The 18292-nt window shown below is 40.9% G+C and overlaps 1 protein-coding gene across 1 annotated transcript in view; it reads right to left on the minus strand.

Moving 5' to 3' along the window:
* Nucleotides 1–242: 242 nt before the first annotated feature.
* CFAP46 (cilia and flagella associated protein 46) overlaps nt 243–18292 on the minus strand; it is a 90405-nt gene continuing 72355 nt past the window's right edge. The window contains 12 exon segments of the mRNA XM_087702663.1: nt 243–578; nt 2789–2872; nt 5284–5420; nt 7364–7445; nt 8312–8424; nt 9856–9955; nt 11981–12016; nt 12953–13013; nt 13402–13460; nt 14227–14388; nt 16874–16983; nt 18008–18120. Coding sequence (XP_087558789.1) covers nt 457–578; nt 2789–2872; nt 5284–5420; nt 7364–7445; nt 8312–8424; nt 9856–9955; nt 11981–12016; nt 12953–13013; nt 13402–13460; nt 14227–14388; nt 16874–16983; nt 18008–18120 — 1179 coding nt within the window. The 3' untranslated portion in view covers nt 243–456.

The following is an 18292-nucleotide window of genomic DNA, read 5'->3' on the forward strand; positions in this document are numbered from 1 at the left end:
GAGTTTTAAGAGTGAAGTAGGTATTATTTCATCCCGTATATTAGATGATCTTGTTCAATTAATAGGCTGAGGTTTGAAACAGCTGCCTTGTATTTTTTTAAAAAATATACTAAATCTGTGTTTCTATGAATTGCTAAGTATCATTATTTTATTACTTATATGCCATCCAAGCAATAAACCTTATTACTATAACAACCTTGTCTCAGACACCCAATGTAAAAAAAAAACCCCAGGCTTCCAGATACCGCAAGACAATTTTAAAACATTTAATCCAAAAAATCTGACAGAAATTAGAATAACAAAACCATCAAATTAAGAAACGACAGAGTTTAAGGTAATTGTCGATGTTAAACTTTAAAAGAACCGCTGAGTATTGGCTTCTTAAAGACAACATCAAAAGCCAGGAGAACCTGTTCTCTCCACACGCCAAGCACACGTAAAGAAACGCATTGCTCCTCAGGTGAACATGGTGTTGGGCAGCCCATACAGAACAGCATCAATAACCGAAGCATGGATGAGAGTCTGGCTCAGCTGGCTGGGACTTTTGCTGTGGTCTTCTTTCTCAGCATCAGGGGATCCTGCCAGAATAGAGCAAAATCCCAATTACATCCTAAGACTGCAAGATTTCAAGAGCCCAGGCAAGTCTTTTGAGAAATTATATTGGTTTTCCTATTGGCATTGAGTGAAATTGAGTTCAGGACATTTACTTTCGCTTGCTTCAACAGCCAGCCAGTATGGCTCAGTGGTTAAGCGGTTGGGCTGGGACCCATGAGCCTCCCTTCAGCTGCAGAAGGATGTTTGGGCCAGGGGTTATCTCAATATAATGCACTTTGTGGGCTGTTGTGAGTGCAATGTGTTTCCATGCATGCCTATAAGAGGAACGTGTGCTGGGTAAGTTTCCCTGAGCTCCTGAAGGGAAGGCAGGATAGATATTAAACAAACAAACGTTCAGACCCGTCCAAGCACTGTGTTATCCATAAAGCCCCCATCCCACTTCCTGCTCAGGCCATACCTGATTAATAAGCTTCATCTATCTAGAGAAAAGGTGCCATTTAAAGAACTATTATTAGTAGCCATAGAACTATCGTTTTGTTAGAAAGTAAGGAGGTGCCTGTTTCCTTGCGAAAGCACCCTTGTTGGCCACCAATCCCTGTATGAGTGGGGCTCCCTGACACGTTTATCAGCAGACCGTTGTGAGCACCTGTGTTACATTATTTTTGTATGTCTCAGTGTCATGTGTATAAAGAGCCTCTTCTGGCAGGCCACTGTTTCCTGATTCAGGACTAGCTTTGCGTTTTGGCATTTGGTTGGTGTTCTAAAGATGACCGAAATCACAAAAGAATTGCGTGTCTTAAGCTCCAAAATCAGCTCATAGAATAACCTGCGACCTGAAACTGTGTTACTGCAAAGGTTAAAGTAGTCTCTAAATTCAATACTAAAAGCTAGAAAATATCAAAGGGCAGCTCATGGTCAAGGCTGCCTGTCAGGGAATTCTGCCTTCGAGAGGATTGCCAGAAACGGTCCTGACAAACAAGAACTACTCAGAAGGCACAGAAATCTCTTATCTCTGGTGAAACAGAAACCAGGCAACATTTATGTGGCTGAGTAATGCGTTACAAGTGTGAGGTTGGTATTGTAAGTTACAAATCCATCTGGTGGTGATGCTGTCTGACCCACATTATTAATAGCAATAGCTCTTAGACTTATATACCTCTTCACAGTGCTTTACAACCCTCTCTGAGCCATCTAGAGAGTCAGTATATTGCCTGGGTCCTCATTTCATCTTGGAAGGCTGAGTCAACCTTGAGCCAGTTAAGATTGAACCGCTGGCAGTTGGCAGAGTTAGCCAGTAAGACTGCCTTCTAACCACTGCACCACCATGACTTTCTTATCAAGTAGTAGGGTGTGGTGAACTTTATCAAATGCCGTACTGAAGTCCAAGTAAATGATATCCAGAGCATTTCGCTGGTCCACTAATTTTGTCACTTTGTCGAAGAACGTTGATAAGATTTGTCTGGCATGATCTGTTTTTGACAAGTCCAAATCTTGCTCTAGGCGTTTCACAGATTTGTTGCTTGCTTATTTTTTCCAGAATCTTTCCAGGTTTGGTGTCAGGATGATAGATGTCTGTGTGGTTTCCTGGACCTATCCCCCCACCTCCATTTTTCTGAAGATGGGAACCACACCAGTTCTTTCCCAGTCCCATCAGCTCTGCTAGAGGGGGAAACCCATCCGATCCTGGCGATTTGAACTCGTCGAGAGTGGATCGGTCTGCTCTAATCCTTTTCTTGCTTACACTCCTAACCTTTATTTTACAGTATTTGGTTTTTGGTAGGTTGGATTGATATATTTTTTTTAACTTTTGTGTAAAGACAGATGCAGTATTTTTTGTTCAAATTATTTTGCAATTAGCTTCCACAGCCCCTGTCTCCATGTTGCTACTTTCTACAAGAGCCAAGGTGGCGCAGTGGTTAAATGCAGCACTGCAGGCTACTGCTAGATCAGCAGGTCAGCGGTTCAAATCTCACCGGCTCAGGGTTGACTCAGCCTTCCATCCTTCCGAGGTGGGTAAAATGAGGACCCAGATTGTTGGGGGCAATATGCTGACTCTCTGTAAACCGCTTAGAGAGGCCTGAAAGGCCTATGAAGCGGTATATAAGTCTACTGCTATTGCTATTGCTATTGCTACATGGATGTATATTTTCTTCCATAGGACAAACAGCGCAATTTAGGAATCTGCTTTTATATTATAAAAATGAAAAAAATAAAATAAAAATAAAGAGTTTACTTTGTGGTGACCTATCCCAGACCGTCCTTTTCTTCTGAAGAATACGAACAGCCTGTCCAGTTGTTTTGCCTACTTTTATGAAATCTGTAAAACAAGAGCAGTTCCTAAATTAAGGCTTGCATATTGTGTACGCAATAAAACATATGCAGATTCAACATATAGCAGTGTGTGTGTGTTACACATTGGCTTTAGACACGGACTACATATAAAAGACCCCACCTCCCACCCACGGACACAAATAATTTCTAGCATCAATTTATAGGTGGTCCTCATTCAGTGACCACAATTGAGACAACAATTCAGTCATTAAGTGAAGTGGTTGCTAACTGAAACCACAACTGGGCTCATGATCTTATTTCATGGCTTTGCTTTGCTTAACAGACTTGCAAAGGCTGTAAATGTAAGAAATGGTTGCAGAGTTATTTTTCCATCATGTTGTGGTTCCGAATAATTGCCTGTATAAGGCAATTATATGCCCGTTGCAGGCGATGGTTCGCGGTTTTCTTCAGAGCCAGCTTAGAGCTCTGGCCTGGATTGTGACTCTTCTCTGCCTTTCATTTTAAATTCAAAATAAATATTTGATTCAAGCATTTTTGAAAGTACAGAACCTGTTTGGAGAAACGGCTATTCAGGGTTTGGACATAACCAAAGAATTGCTGGTGATATAAGAACCGCTTGTCACATATGAGAAATGAACCCAGCCCTTATTTTGTGCTTCTATTCATTATCTGTTCTCGAAGGTCCTGGATCTTAGATTCAAATTGGCTACACTTTGCCTGGCATGGATCCACATTCATGGGTGCAAAAGAATAAACCGTGATTTGTTCAAACTTAATACTTTATCTGCACTAAGAGGCTGGACTAGTGAAAATACATTGATTTCCGGATTTCATTGTATGTGGCAATGCTAATTTCCTAATAAGCATGCTTTAGTTTTCAGCCTACGTTCAGGGGAAAAAAAAGGTAATATTCTGGCTTGAGTTGTCAACAGGGGGGGCTCCCTACATATCGTAGCTATATTAGGGATCTGCCCTTAAAGGTTTGTTGTCAGAATGTTCTACAATTGCTGGTAGCAACAGGAAGTGCTTGCCTCAGCGCCTCTTTCCTTGGGAGACGAGCGTTTGACCGTGGCAGATGGAAGAGTAACGGCCACTTGTCCTTTGCAAGATCTGCTGACAATGGATTTGTCCCTGCACTGCCAGCCCATTCGGGCTTCAAGTACACCAGAACAAGGAACCAGCCACTTATTCTTCTAGGAAGGTAAGTGGGAAACAAGATATTAAATTCCCAACTTATTCCAAAGGCCAAAGCTTCACAAAAGTGGTACACCTTTCCTAGATCTTGTTCTTGGATTCCACCAAAGTAGAAAGCAGCATATAAATAATGCAATTGTCTTCAGTAAAAGTATTTTCATATCTTTTCATAAGCTACGTAAATTTAGAAGTGAATTTTAATTAAACATTTTTTTAACAAAATTATTTACTGCACGAACAAAGAACTGTGGTGACCTATTGTATTTTTCAGAGTATAAGACGCACCTTTTCCCCTCAAAAAAGAGGCTGAAGGTCTGGGTGCGTCTTATACACTGAATAGAGCATTTATTTGCCTCCTGAAACCCCCTCCCTTGCATAGCTTGTAGGAGGCTTTCAGAGAGCTCCTGGGGGCTGGGGAGGGCAGAAATGAGCAAAAAATGGGCTGTTCTTTGCTCAATATTGCCCCCCCCCAGTCCCCAGGAGCACTCTATAAATTTCTTAATGCTCTTTTTTTTACAAAAACGGGCCATTTTTTGCTCGTTTTGCCCTGCCCCCCTAGGAACACCCTACAAGCCTCCTAAGGGCTATTCATGCCCTTTTTTTTGAAAAAAAACCCGGGCCTGTTTTCATGAAAAATGGGCTGTTTTGGGGAGGTTTGCAGAGTGCAAAAACTTTTTTAAAATTTGTCTCTTCAAAACCTTGGTGCGTCTTATACTCAGGTACGTCTTATACTCTGAAAAATATGGTAGCTATAGGACAGGAACACTATAGTTAATTCAAGTCTATACATGTTGTTTGCCTGGATTCACCACCTTTATTATACAAAGCATAATTTGATAGTAAAACTAAGCGTTAAGCAAACGTGTGAAGTGTCATAAAACCCTTTTCTTTTTCCTAAATTCCCACTGGATTTTGTTTTTCATGGTTCAAACGTTTTTGGATATGTAACAGATCACATACAATTTACAGTTACAGGAAAGATCGGTTACGGGATTTTAGCCATAAATTACAGTTCTACTTGCTTAGCAAGTGCCCTGCATGGATTTAGAGTATATCCGGGTTTCCAGAATTCTTGGTAGCATTCAAGGAAACACGTAGAGTTTTTTTTTCTGGAAAAAAGATCACCTGTTCCAGAAAACCTTTAGGAATCCAGATGATTCACTTTCTAAAATTAGAGCTATTACTCAAAGCAAAATCACATTTAAAAGAATCTTGTTTTCCATTGAGATTGCTTTTACTTACTTTCACATAAACTTTCTAACCGCATGGTGTTTTCTTGCAGCGTGGTAAACCATTGGTTGATTATGACAGAACGCACTCCAATAAGGCTTAGGATGATTGCAGTTTCTGTTGTCTTCTCCAGAGACAAGGTAAAAGAGCTAAAAAAAGTTATTAAGAAACTTAAAAGATAAAACGACAAGCATTCTGGAATAACATGAATACAAAAGGCAAACACAAGGAGATTCAAACTTTGTCATTACAGCCAGACTGCCACGATGTTATTGTAATTTTCTTACTTGTTCCTCATCAGTACGCTGGGGATTAAATATGGGATGTGCAAGCTATGGAAAGCTGTAACATGCTACGTAGGTGTTAAGGACGTGCGTGAAACATACAGTTTTGTTCAGAATAAAAGTGCCTCACTTGGAATGTTCCAATAAGACATTCTGAGATGACAAGTGATATTATTAGAACAAAATCTGGGCAATTCAAGTAGCCCTTTTGAAAATTTAAAACAACGTTCTTGGAACACACTTTCTGTTTTGAGAATGTAACACTGAAAACCCGCATGATGAGTTTGAAGCTCTGTTGTTTTAATCAAAACAGTGGGTTAACTTATGTTTTGTTCCATTCCTCAAAACAATCAGAATAAATATATATATATAATGTCTGGGTTTGCAATACTCGAAACTGAAATTCCGAGGCCAGAGCATGGTCAGCCCGGAGGCCGTCTCTTTCTTCGGATCTTCAGGGCTGGCACACTTAGTGCTGTGGGAAACTGGGAGCGGGGACTGCATGGAGTTGCAGGGATATCTAGCCATAACAACACTCCTTTCTCTGAGAATCAAGGACGTTCAGCCTGCACCTGGAGTGGTGTGACTGGGAGGCATCTCCAATTGGGACGGTGCATTGACTGGACCGTGTGATGGACATGTGGGTGCTGGGCAGGGCCTTGGACTTTCATTTGGGTGGGGAAAACTGGAAGCTTTCAGATTCGGGTTTTCCCAGATGTGCCAATATGACACCTGTAATAAAATGGAACTTTGAGGAAGTTTTTGCTTAAAGGGTCTTCTTTCGTTGGGGGCGTTACTTGGAACTCTCACAAGCATTTTGTTTATTCCCAAGGTGCAATATAATGTCAATCTGCAAAATTGTTGATAAATTATCTAGATGTGTTTAAGTCACAGATGAAAATAATATTTTAGTAAGTATAAACAAATAGAAATTCGGTATCCATGACACAATGTACTCAGCTACATGTTTCCATAATGCTTCATTTCTACCCTGGATCAGAGGTGGGTTGCTCCCAGTTTGGCCCAGTTCGGCCGAACCAGTAGTAGAATTCCCAGGCCTGCCACCCCCCCCCAAACTGGTTCCCTTGCCGCCGCTGGGCCACTGCCCTTTTGGATTTAGTTACTGCACATGTGCAGTTCACTGTAAATTGTTCTGCGCATGCGCAAAGAACAATGTACATTGAAGAGCGCACATGTGCGTGAGAAAAGCGAGCGAGCGCACGGGTAGCGAACCGGTAATAAAACCAGCAGCAGCCCACCCCTGGTCTGGATGATAACAGGTCTTCTGGGGTAAATTTGAAGATGCACATGGGGATATGATGGACAGTTCTACTGCAAGTAGTAGCTAATTTTAATCTAGTATATCAACCCTGAGATTTTAAGTTTGAAAAAAAGGACTGAGAAATTTAACTGTCAATAGAAGCAAACCTAACTGCAGGAGCTGCAGTGGCGCAGTGGTTAAAATGCGGTACTACAGGCTACTTCTGCCGACTGCCGGCTGCCTGAAATTTGGCAGTTGAATCTCACTAGGCTCAGGGTTGACTCAGCCTTCCGTCCTTCCCAGGTGGGTAAAATGAGGACCCAGACTGTTGGGGGCAATATGTTGATTCTGTAAACCGCTTAGGGAAGGCTGGAAAGCACTGTAAAGCAGCGTACAAGTCTATTGCTGTTGCTAACAGACATACTTGAAAATAGTAAAAGTATGTTGATGTATATTAAATCACACCCGACATAAAACGGAAGGCTTGATGGAACTTTATATCGCATTCCTTTATCTTGCACGATATACGTTGTAACACTGATTTTACCTTTTCCCTTCATCTTGGTTTCTTAATCGTATAAGACTAGGTTTGGAATGCACACGTCCTGAAAGCACAATCAACTGGCATTCTGAGGAAGAAAGAAACAGCAAAGCTGAGATCAGTTCAGGAGCATCTCACGCCGTGAGGGCCATTCTTAAAGACCAAGGAATCTCCAGGATCTTGTGGTATGTAATACCTGGGGCATCAAAAGAAGGGAGGACGTCTTCTGACAGATAGTAACAGAGGTGAGCTTGGGCAAATAGAAAACTATGAAGAGACTTGGAAGAAAGAAACAGGGAAATAGGGAAAAAAATAGCTGAAACAGCTGTCAAAACCAAGAAGCCTGTGGGAAGCAATATAATTTCGGAGCAACATTTCACAACAGAAAGACTCAGTCAGAACTTCAAGGAATCACGAAAGGAAGCAGAATGTCTATTCTACTAGCTTCCGTCCTTCACTCTCTCATCTCCAAATTTCCCTCCAACCAGTGGTGGGTTCTAATTTTTTTTACTACTGGTTCTGTGGGCGTGGCCAGGTTGGGGGGGGCGTGTGACTGAGTGGGCGTAACCAACTGGATATCACTCACGCACACTCAGTCAAATGACCCCACCACCAAGCCACGCCCACCTATTGACTTTCTAGAGAAGCTGGCAGAGAAGATTGCAAACGAGGGTCACATGATTGCAGGGTGCTTGGCAATTGGCCGTAAGTGTAAATACATCGCCAAGCATCCAAACTGTGATCATGTGACCACAACGTTTTAAGATGGCTGGAAGAGTTTTACACCCTTTCGAAGCCCCTCTGTACTTTTGGACTCTTGTTAAATAGCTAATCATAAGTTGAGGACTGTCTGTATGGAATAGGAACATTGACAATAAGACATCCGCATCAGTAAAAAAGGGAACACATTCTGCAAAGAGAAAGGGAAGAGCTTTTCGGGCCGAAGTGAATCACCTGGGATATTCATAGCAACTAGCTTGTCAAGTGCTACGTGGGAGAGGAATCTCGCCATTGCAGAGAAGAAAAGCATGCTGCAGTTGTTCAACACGTATTCACACTCTGTGTAACTGCAGGAGGAAAAAAACAATAACATTATTTTCTATTTAGAGGGAAAACCATAACAAAGTCTGCTGGTGCTATATAACAAATGCAACCTTCATTATGAGGGATCTCTCTCCCTCTCTCTCTTTCTCTCTCTCTCTCCCTCTCCCTCCCTTCCACCTTTCTTGGCAAGATTTCAAAATGGTCTGCCATTGGGTTCTTCCTAGCATCAAGAAAGAGTCACCGGGCCAAGGCTACCCAGGGGGTTTTGTGCATAGAAGTCACACTCACCTGGCTGTGCCAAGTTGTTCCTGACAGTGAGAACAATTGATCAGTGGAATAGAAGTTGCCTCCAGAAGTTGTGAAGGCCCCAACACTGGAAGTCTTTGAGAAGATGCTGGATAGCCCTTTGTCTGAAATGGTGTAGGGTTTCCTGCCTAGGCAGGGGGTTGGACTAGAAGACCCCCAAGGTCCCTTCCAACTCTGCTATTGTATTGTTTACTCCAGCCAGTCTAGAATACTTCTACAGTTAATATGGGATGGACAGCAATTCATAATTTAATCTTTAGAGATGTCATAGAATATCAGCATTAGAGACGGAGACGCTGTAGACATTATTTGGAATGGATTTCTACAGCATATTATTTCAATCAGTTTTCTTAAGGTCCCCTCCGTTGCTTTTGCCACAAATGGCTGAAGGACCCTGGACAAGGGTATCCTAAAGTATCCTGAATCCTATTCATTTCAACCTGAGTTTTGAAAATGTTTAAACTAAAATTAATTACAAGTATTGTGATTCTTTCCACTAAAAATGTAGTATATTCTTTTAAGACTAATTGTTTTTTTGAGAAATCTTGGGGGTTTACATATAAATGCAAACTTCTTTAATTCTAAAATCAACAGGCAAATGAAAATTTTGGTATCATACTGAATTTACCCTTTTTCAAATATTGCAATGCGGGTCGCTAATTAAAAATGGATAAAAGGAAAAGGATTGTTTGAAAATGGAGATGTTGGAATGGAGTTCTAGCGTAACAACTCCTGGTGGTGGAATTGCAAATAATGAAGCTAGGAAAAAGGGACGTCACACATGGGCAAAAGCCTGGACTGTATACTATTTGCGGGATTTACTTATGTGTTGCTCTCTATTTATTAACTGTGGTTCCTTAAAAGAGTGAGAAATAGACTTACAGATAGAAGGAGCAGTCTGTCTTCATGAAAATAATATGAGGCATATTATCATGGAAAATTCATCCTAAATATGTCTATTAGGGTAAACGGCACACAAAAATGCATGACTGTAAACATTTCCCCCCAAAATGCATATATTTTAATGTAAATCTTCTTAAAAAAAACCCTCAGGTTTTCAGCAAATGAAACTAAACAGATTCACAAAAATGAAAAAAAAGGGAATAAACAGAAATGAATTCACCTATATTCCTAATGAACATACATACCATGGAAAGTGTATGTCGCCCATTATGCCTTCCCAAAAAATGGTAAATGGCTCAAATTTTTCTAGGATTGCTCTAAAATTGTTTGCAGGATTTTCCAATGCTACATAATTAAAAAAAAGATATTAGCTTTAGTTAGATTTTCTAAATCTAAATAGTTGTTAATTAAAAATATAATAAAAGCAGCGCTTATTGTAAATAAGCACACAAAAATTAGATCTCTGATATTTCTCCCTAAGTGGCCTGCACAAAGATTTGTAATGCTTGGTTTCATACTGGATAGTAATACACAGAAGTTGTAAATGTCACTTTGTCCATTTTGCAACAAGGGAAACCAATCAGGAAATAGGACCAAATGAGCTAAATCTACTTTATTGTAAGCAGTGGTGGCTCTAGCAGGCCTCCCTCAAGCCCCCTGGGAGCCATAATGGGGCTCGTGGGGACTCCTGGAAGCAGCGGGGGAAGGTAAGGTTGCGAGCCTGGTGGGAACTGTGGGGGGGTAGTGGCGCAGCAAGCTCCGTGGAGGGGGGGGGGCTAGCAAAACCTACCTGTAGGCAGGAGGAGGCAGCTCAGTTCGGGCGCAGGGCAGGCACCGCATGGAAGGTGAGAAGTGACTGGATGGGGTGGGCGGGCAGGGTGAGCGACTGGGGACCCGGTTTGGGGATGTGGCAGGTCTGGGTTGTTGCTAGTTCCAGCGTCCCAGGCCGCCAAACCACTACCTGTTTGGCTGAACCAGTCCGAACCAGTAGGAACCCACCACTGATTGTAAGGCTTCATTAACAAAATCTTGCAAGTTTGAAGGTACAAATTTCCGTGACCCGTCAAAAGCGCGGACGGCAAAAGCGCGATCGACAAAATCGCGCCTTTGACGTCATCACAGCGCGACGAAAAAGATCGAAAAATTCAAATAAAAATTAATAAAAATTAAATTAAAGCAAGCCGATTCACATAAAGGTAAGGGTTAGGGTTAGGGTTAGGGTTAGGTTAAGGGTTAGGGTTAGCTTTAGAGCGTTAGCGTTAGCGTTAGGGTTAGGATAAGGGTTAGCGTTAGGTTTTTCGTTACTTTAACGGTTAGGTTTAGGGTTAGGGTTAGGGTTAGGTTAAGAGTTAGGTTTAGGGTTAGGTTTAGGGTTAGGTTTGGGGGGGTTAGGGGAAGGTTTTAGCTTTATTTTTACATTTTTTCGATCTTTTTCGTCGCGCTGTGATGACGTCACAGCGCGCTTTTGTCGAGCGCGATTTTGTCCTACGCGCTTTTGTGGTGGAACCCAAATTTCCCACCCCCACTTTTAACTATCTGACCAATCAGGGGATGTCCTTAAGTTTCTTTCTCTGACCCTTAAACTCTTGAGATCCCCACCTTACAGTTTTGTTTCATTCCCCCACCCAGCAGTATCTTTTCCCTCATCCCCCAAGGTCATGACATGGAGAATTGCTAGTCACTTACAGGAAGCCGGCAACTTAATATAAGCTTGTAACACCTCACTTATTCTTATTGTACTGAGGCATCACGTAAGGATGACTATTAAATTTTAACATCAGTCTTAGTTTTGTTGCCTACAAAAGTGATTTTTATGATGTTGGAAAAAGAAAGCATAAAACATAACTCAGGCTGAATGAGCCATGGTGGGGCGGTGGTTAGAATGCAGTACTGCAGGCTACTTCTGCTGACTGCCTGTTGCCAGCAGTTCGGCAGTTCAATTCTCACCGGCTCAAGGTTGACCATCCCTCCATCCTTCCGGGGTGGGTGAAATGAGAACCCAGATTCTTGGGGGCAATATGCTGATTCTGTAAACCACCTAGAGAAGGCTGTAAAGAGCCAAGGTGGCGCAGTGGTTAAATGCAGCACTGCAGGCTACTGCTAGATCAGCAGGTCAGCGGTTCAAATCTCACCGGCTCAGGGTTGACTCAGCCTTCCATCCTTCCGAGGTGGGTAAAATGAGGACCCGGATTGTTGTTGGGGGAAATATGCTGACTCTCTGTAAACCGCTTAGAGAGGCCTGAAAGGCCTATGAAGCGGTATATAAGTCTACTGCTATTGCTATTGCTATTGCTATTGCTACGAGGTGATATATAAGTCTAAGCGCTATTGCTATTTCTCATGGTTAACAAATAATTTGACTAGCCTTACCGTCTTCTCTTCCATCATTATACGGATCCACAATATCTGAGACAAACAGTTAAGAATCTGTAACTGAGGTGAGAAATGGGCCAGGGTGAACTGGGCTATTGTATACTCCCTCCCTGTAAGATACCCACAACCACAATATTACAGGGAAATAGACTAGGTTTGAAGAACAGGCCAACAGTAAGTATCTCTTTCAAAGAAATATTAGCAGCGCCCCAACTTATCTGAATGTCTGTAAATGTAATTTCCTGTAAATTCATCAGCAGCCTCCGATCCTCTTCTCCCCCCAAATCCTCTTTGTTCTTTGCTGTTGGTGGATTAGCAGAGTCCCATTTCACAGGCTCCAGTTTATGGTGCCTGTTCTCCCATCGTGAAATGGCCTCCTTTCCCATCTGCGTAACAGCAATTCACTTTTCTTTTTTATTATTCAAAACTCACTCTCAATAAGTCCTCGCATTTATGCCTCCTCAGGTGGGAATACTAGCAAACATTCACTTCCCCTTTCTATCCTTGCCTTAATTCTAATTTTATCCCCGTTGAGAGTCAAGAAGGAAGCTTAAAATCATCTCCTTTTGCCAGATTTCTGAATCCTAATTTACTGTGAGCTGCTGCTATTGTATTTTACAGTTGGTTGTGTTTTCCACAGCCATATGTTTTATAGGTTTGTTTTTATGTTGCAAGTTACCCTTAGGATTTGTGTATACAGAAATAGTATAAAATAACAAATGTACATAGATTACGAGGAACATCCTTGCATTTCTGCAGTAGCTATTAATAAGTATTAAGAGTGTATTTTCTTAGATCTGAAATTTGATATTCATTCATTCATTCATTCATTCATTCATTCATTCATTCAAGAAACTCAAGATAACTTATCCATTGTTCCCTTCAGTGGGAACCTTATTTATTAAAGGTCTTATGAAAAACTTGTTCTTTGGACATTCTATTTAATGAACAGCTATTTTTAAAGGATACATTTCACATTGTGGACATCAATGGAAATACAGTTGGGGGGCAGAATACGGTTAAGACTCGGCTGTATTATAATAAGAAACATTAATTTGGCACGCACCTCTGAAAAACCAGAAGCAACCCACCCCTGGTCTGAACCTCTGAACCCCACCTCTGAAAAAAAGAACTTCTCTGAACAAACGCCTAATTTGAAATTCAAAGAAAGTACCATATTTTTGGGAGTATAAGACGCACCTTTTCCCCTCAAAAAAGAGGCTGAAAATCTGGGTGTGTCTTATACACTGAATAGCCATCTAATGGGACAAAACAGAGGAGCTAAGAAAACATTTAACTTTAACAGTAATAGGTATGCTCAAAATAAATAAAGCTATTAATAAAACAAATGTAATAGTGACAATGGCATGAAGATATTAGTTAAACATTTCATGGAAACTCTACAGTTATATACTCACTATTTTTGTTCCTCTTTTTTGTTCATTTTTTGGTCTTGCAGTCTTTTTCCCCTCAATATCTATAAACATTAAAAGCACCATGTAAATAAAATGTTTTTCCCTGTAGACCAAGCATGCTCTTTATTCTTGTATTTCAACAGCACGATTTGGTAATATTAATAAAGCATGTATTTATTAATAAAAATATATAAGTTATTGACTTGTTTACCCATTTAACTTGACAATCATACTTCTCGAGTTTTTTTTAAAAAGCCTAGATACAACTGTTTCTTTACTTTAGATTGGCTCTCTTGACTAAGAAATCCAAAAAGTTTGGGAAATCAGTCAGATAAATATACAGTTTGCATTGCTACCTCAGTTCCTGTACCTCGTTTTTTAAAAATCGAGCAAGACGTATTATTTCAGCCCTGCCCCATAGACTGACTATATTCTCTATCAACATCAGAAGAAACCAAGATCTGAAATGCTAGCCTTTTTGAGGCAGTCTATCTCTACAGAGGACGGGAACATCTGAAAAGCCTATGAGACGTTAAAGAGAGATCTCTGCGAATGCTCTGGCCTCTTAGTTCTTCTTTACGCTGAGCAGAGATCTGAGAGGACTGTCTCCCCATGCTGCTAGCTCTACTTACATACAAGTGAATCTCTTTTCAGACCTAACCTAAAGGCTAACCTGAGGCAGCTGAGTCAGGACAGGATGCTCACACCTAATTACAGAACGAAGACCTCTGGCTGTGGAGGAAAACTTGAGTAGGATTTCTGCACTGCTGTAATTAAAGTACAAGAAGTTTTGATTATCTTTTCAAGTGTTTGTTAACATAGCTGTACCACCTTCGTCTTTACGTATCCGATTGTAGACCATTTGGAGAGAGAAGTCTCTGGACAGAGAGCTTATTGCGTCATCTTGGAAAATAGTTAGCGCTTCCAAAGGTAAGTCCAGGAGATCTTTATCTGCCAACAGAATCACACACTCCCCTATGTCTTCGGCACCTGATGAGAACCGAAAAAAATTAGGTCAACCACTGACAGACGCAGAAGAATTGAAAATAAAATCTCTTGGCATTTTCCTTTCTGTTCAAATGAACTAATTTTGTTTTCATTCTTAAATTTTTAAACCTGTCTGATAAGGTTGGGGATATAGTATACGTTACGAGGTAGAAATATATTTGATTATTCATGTAATAACTGCAGCTAGAATTGAATTTGCACAAAGTTGGAAAGCTGAAGAAATCCCTAAAGACGAACATGTGATTAAGAAAATATTAGATTATGCAGAAATGAGTAGATTAACACTAGCAATTAAAGGAAAGGAAGAAGATGGTTATTTTATCATTGGTTAGAAAAATATGGATAAAAATTAAATAATTTAAGAAGAGAAATATTATAACAGGAGATTTGTTAAGTTGTAATGTTAAAATAAGAATACACCCACCCACCCACCCACCCACCCACACACACATATTAGTCTCTTGACTAAGAAATCTAAAAAGTTTGGGAAATCAGTCAGATAAATATACAGGTTGCTACCTGACCAGGAAAGATTCTGGAAAAGATAATCAAGCAACGAATTAGTGAACACCTAGAAGTAAACAAAGTAATAGCCAAAAGCCAACATGGGTTTGTCAAAAACAGATCATGCCAGACTAATTTTGTTGCATTCTTTAACAAAGTGACAAAATTAGTGGACCAGAGGAATGCTGTCGATATAGTTTACTTGGACTTCAGTAAGGCATTTGATAAGGTAGACCACAAGGTAACCTACTACTAGATAAAGTAGAAGAATGTGGGTTGGACAGCATGACCACCAGATGGATTTGTAATTAGCTGACCAACCGCACTCAACGTGTAGTCTTCAATGGAACTGCATCTACATGGAGGGAAGTATGCAGTGGAGTACCCCAAGGCTCTGTTTTAGGCCCAGGACTCTTCAACATCTTCATCAATATGATTTGGATGAGGGAATAAATGGGGAACTCATCAAATTTGCAGATGACACCAAGCTGGCAGGAATAGCCAGCTTGGTGGCTATCCAGAAGATAGGCTTAAGAAGGATCTTGACAAACTTGAACATTGGGCACTATCTAATAAAATGAAATTCAATGGTGAAAAGAGTAAGGTTCTACATTTAGGCAACAAAAACGAAATGCACAGGTACAGTATACATTGCTCAACAGTAGTAACAGTGAAAGAGATCTTGGAGTCCTAGTGGACAACCCTTTAAATATGAGCCAGCCGTGTGCAGCAGCTGCCAAAAAGGCCAACACAGTTCTAGGCTGCATCAACAGAGGGAGAGAATCAAGATCACGTGAAGTGTTAATACCACTTTATAAGGCCTTGGTAAGGCCACACTTGGAATACTGCATTCAGTTTTGGTCACCACGATGTAGAAAAGATGTGGAGACTCTAGAAAGAGTGTAAAGAAGAGGAACAAAGATGATTACGGGACTGGAGACTAAAACATATGAAGAACGGTTGCAGAAACTGGGTATGTCTAGTTAAATGAAAAGAAGGACCAGGGGAGACATGATAGCTGTCTTCGAATATCTCAGGGGTTGCCACAAAGAAGAGGGAGTCAAACTATTCTCCAGAGCACCTGAATGTAGAGCAAGAAGCAATGGGTGGAAACTAATCAAGGAGAGAAGCAACTTAGAACTGAGGAGAAATTTCCTGAGAGTTAAAACAATTAATCAGTGGAACAGAAGTTGCCTCCAGAAGTTGTGAATGCCCCAACACTGGAAGTCTTTAAGAAGATGTTGGATATCCATTTGTCTGGAACAGTATAGGATTTCCTGCCTAGGCAGGGGGTTGGACTAGAAGACCCCCAAGGTCCCTTCCAACTCTGCTACTGTATTGTATTCTATATATATAATTTGGTGGTAAGCTAAAACTATTATGACACACACAAAAATTTGTACTCAGACAACACACTGATTAACAAATGATAAAATGTTTGTTTTAAAAGGGGGGGGGGAAAAACTTCTACCACAAAATCCCCCAAATATTTACATGTACATTTTTTTTAATTGAAGCAAACCGTGTTTTATTTTAATATGCATTCTCAGATTTGAATGTATAACTCGACCTCCAGTCTCTTCTGTCTTGACATTAGTAGACGTCATTAGGAGCCGCAACCTTAAATTAAGGCAACCTTACAAGGTTTTGTTTTGCTCAAATTTGTAATTTATCGGAAAACTGGGATTCAAACACCCTTGTGGGATAGTTAATCTCCATGAATCAGAAATTTGGCTAGGAGAAAAAGTAAGATTAATGTTTCTAATCTCTTTTCCTGTCAGGCAGATGAGTACAACAGGAGGGTAAGGATGGTGGAACCTCTGGAGGCTCTTTTAAAGCAAACTTCAGTCCCTGAATGGTTCCAAAAGAATCAAGTCGGGTGCAAACTGTAAATAACATGCAAATTAAAAAAGAACATTTTTTATTTAAGTGCCCCAAATATGCTTTGAAATATAAGACCTGCCTTGAGTTGACGTTTTAGTTTTTCTCCCCGGATCCTCTCCCTTAGTTTTCCCTGGACTCCCTTTTCTGGTCTTTCCTGAGTCAGCTGGAGACGATGCTGGACTCGGGCGTCTGAGGAGGAGATAGAAACAGCAGGACACGTCTTTACAATACTACACAGGATGTAAATTTTAAGGAGCACTAATGATAACTATCCATCCATCCTTCCATCCATCCCAAAGATTCAACCCTGGGCTCTTTCCTCCCATCTCTTCAAATCAGTAGAAATTTAACCATTCATTTCCCTGACTTTGAAACTTGAAGTCTTACATGTTTACAAAACAATTCTAACTGGCTAGAGTCTTATTATTTCCCATCTTCCCAAGCTTCAGCCTTGGACCATCACCCTGTCTATTTTTCCCATTCCCTTTCTCTTTGGACCTGGGAGTACAAGGTGCATCTTCTTCCAATTGGGCCCTTTAGGAAGGAAGGCCATTATTGCTCCTCCTTGCATTTCTATCTATCGGGTCAGGCTGACCAAATATCCTTCCCCCCCCCCCCAAAACCTTCCTACCACTCCCTCCTGCTTTGGGAATCACTATTTCTTGGAAATAATTGGGACCCCCTCAGCTATCAACCTTGAGGAACGTCTGCCTCGGGGCTTTCCAGCAATTCTGTGAAGGTTCAGGACTTTATAGCAGGCCAAAACAAACAGATGCTACTGCTTTTGATTATGATAGCTGTGACCCAGTAGCCCCTGGGTTTTCTTATGCCCCTTGAGGGCTTTTGGTAGCCTTGAGTACGGCCTCCTTTGGCTTAGCTGAGAAAGCTGGGAATGGCGGAGTTGTGTGAATGCGCCACGCATATTTCTAAGTGGGAGGCTTCAATCGATGGAATTGAAAGGGTACATTGGCTTCCATGGTACGTGATCCAGAGTCTGTCTCCCTCCCTCCCTCTCTCTTTCTCTTTCACACACACACACACACACACACACACACACACACACACACACACACACACACTTACTTTTAAATATCTATATAAAATTCCTGGGGCAGGCAATTCTTGCCACTGCGCCTCAAGAGCAGATTACAGCCAAGTGCTCTATATGAATTTCACTGTGTTTGGGTATGTAAATAAATATACAAACATGTACCTCAATTCAGAGAGATTAAGTTGTGACAGAACAGGCTTCAAATATTCTTCCATATCTGACAATATCATTTGAAACATAGAATCTAAATCTGGTTCATCTCCATCTTCTATATTCTAGGGCATAATATTAACATATTTTAAAAGAATAAATGTAACTGGACCTCTATCCTGTGTTCAATTAAGGTTGAAGAGATGAAAATTTAAACCCCCCCATCGCTATAGAAACTGGAACTGTCACGTTCCAGTTGTTTTTGAGTTAGTTTAGATGGAGGTGCTGGGTAAAAAT

The sequence above is a fragment of the Thamnophis sirtalis genome, unplaced genomic scaffold (assembly GCF_051295495.1).
Source record: "Thamnophis sirtalis isolate CommonGarterSnake01/CBP01778 unplaced genomic scaffold, rThaSir2_p1.2 scaffold_15, whole genome shotgun sequence".
In the NCBI taxonomy this organism is placed as follows: Eukaryota; Metazoa; Chordata; class Lepidosauria; order Squamata; family Natricidae; genus Thamnophis; species Thamnophis sirtalis.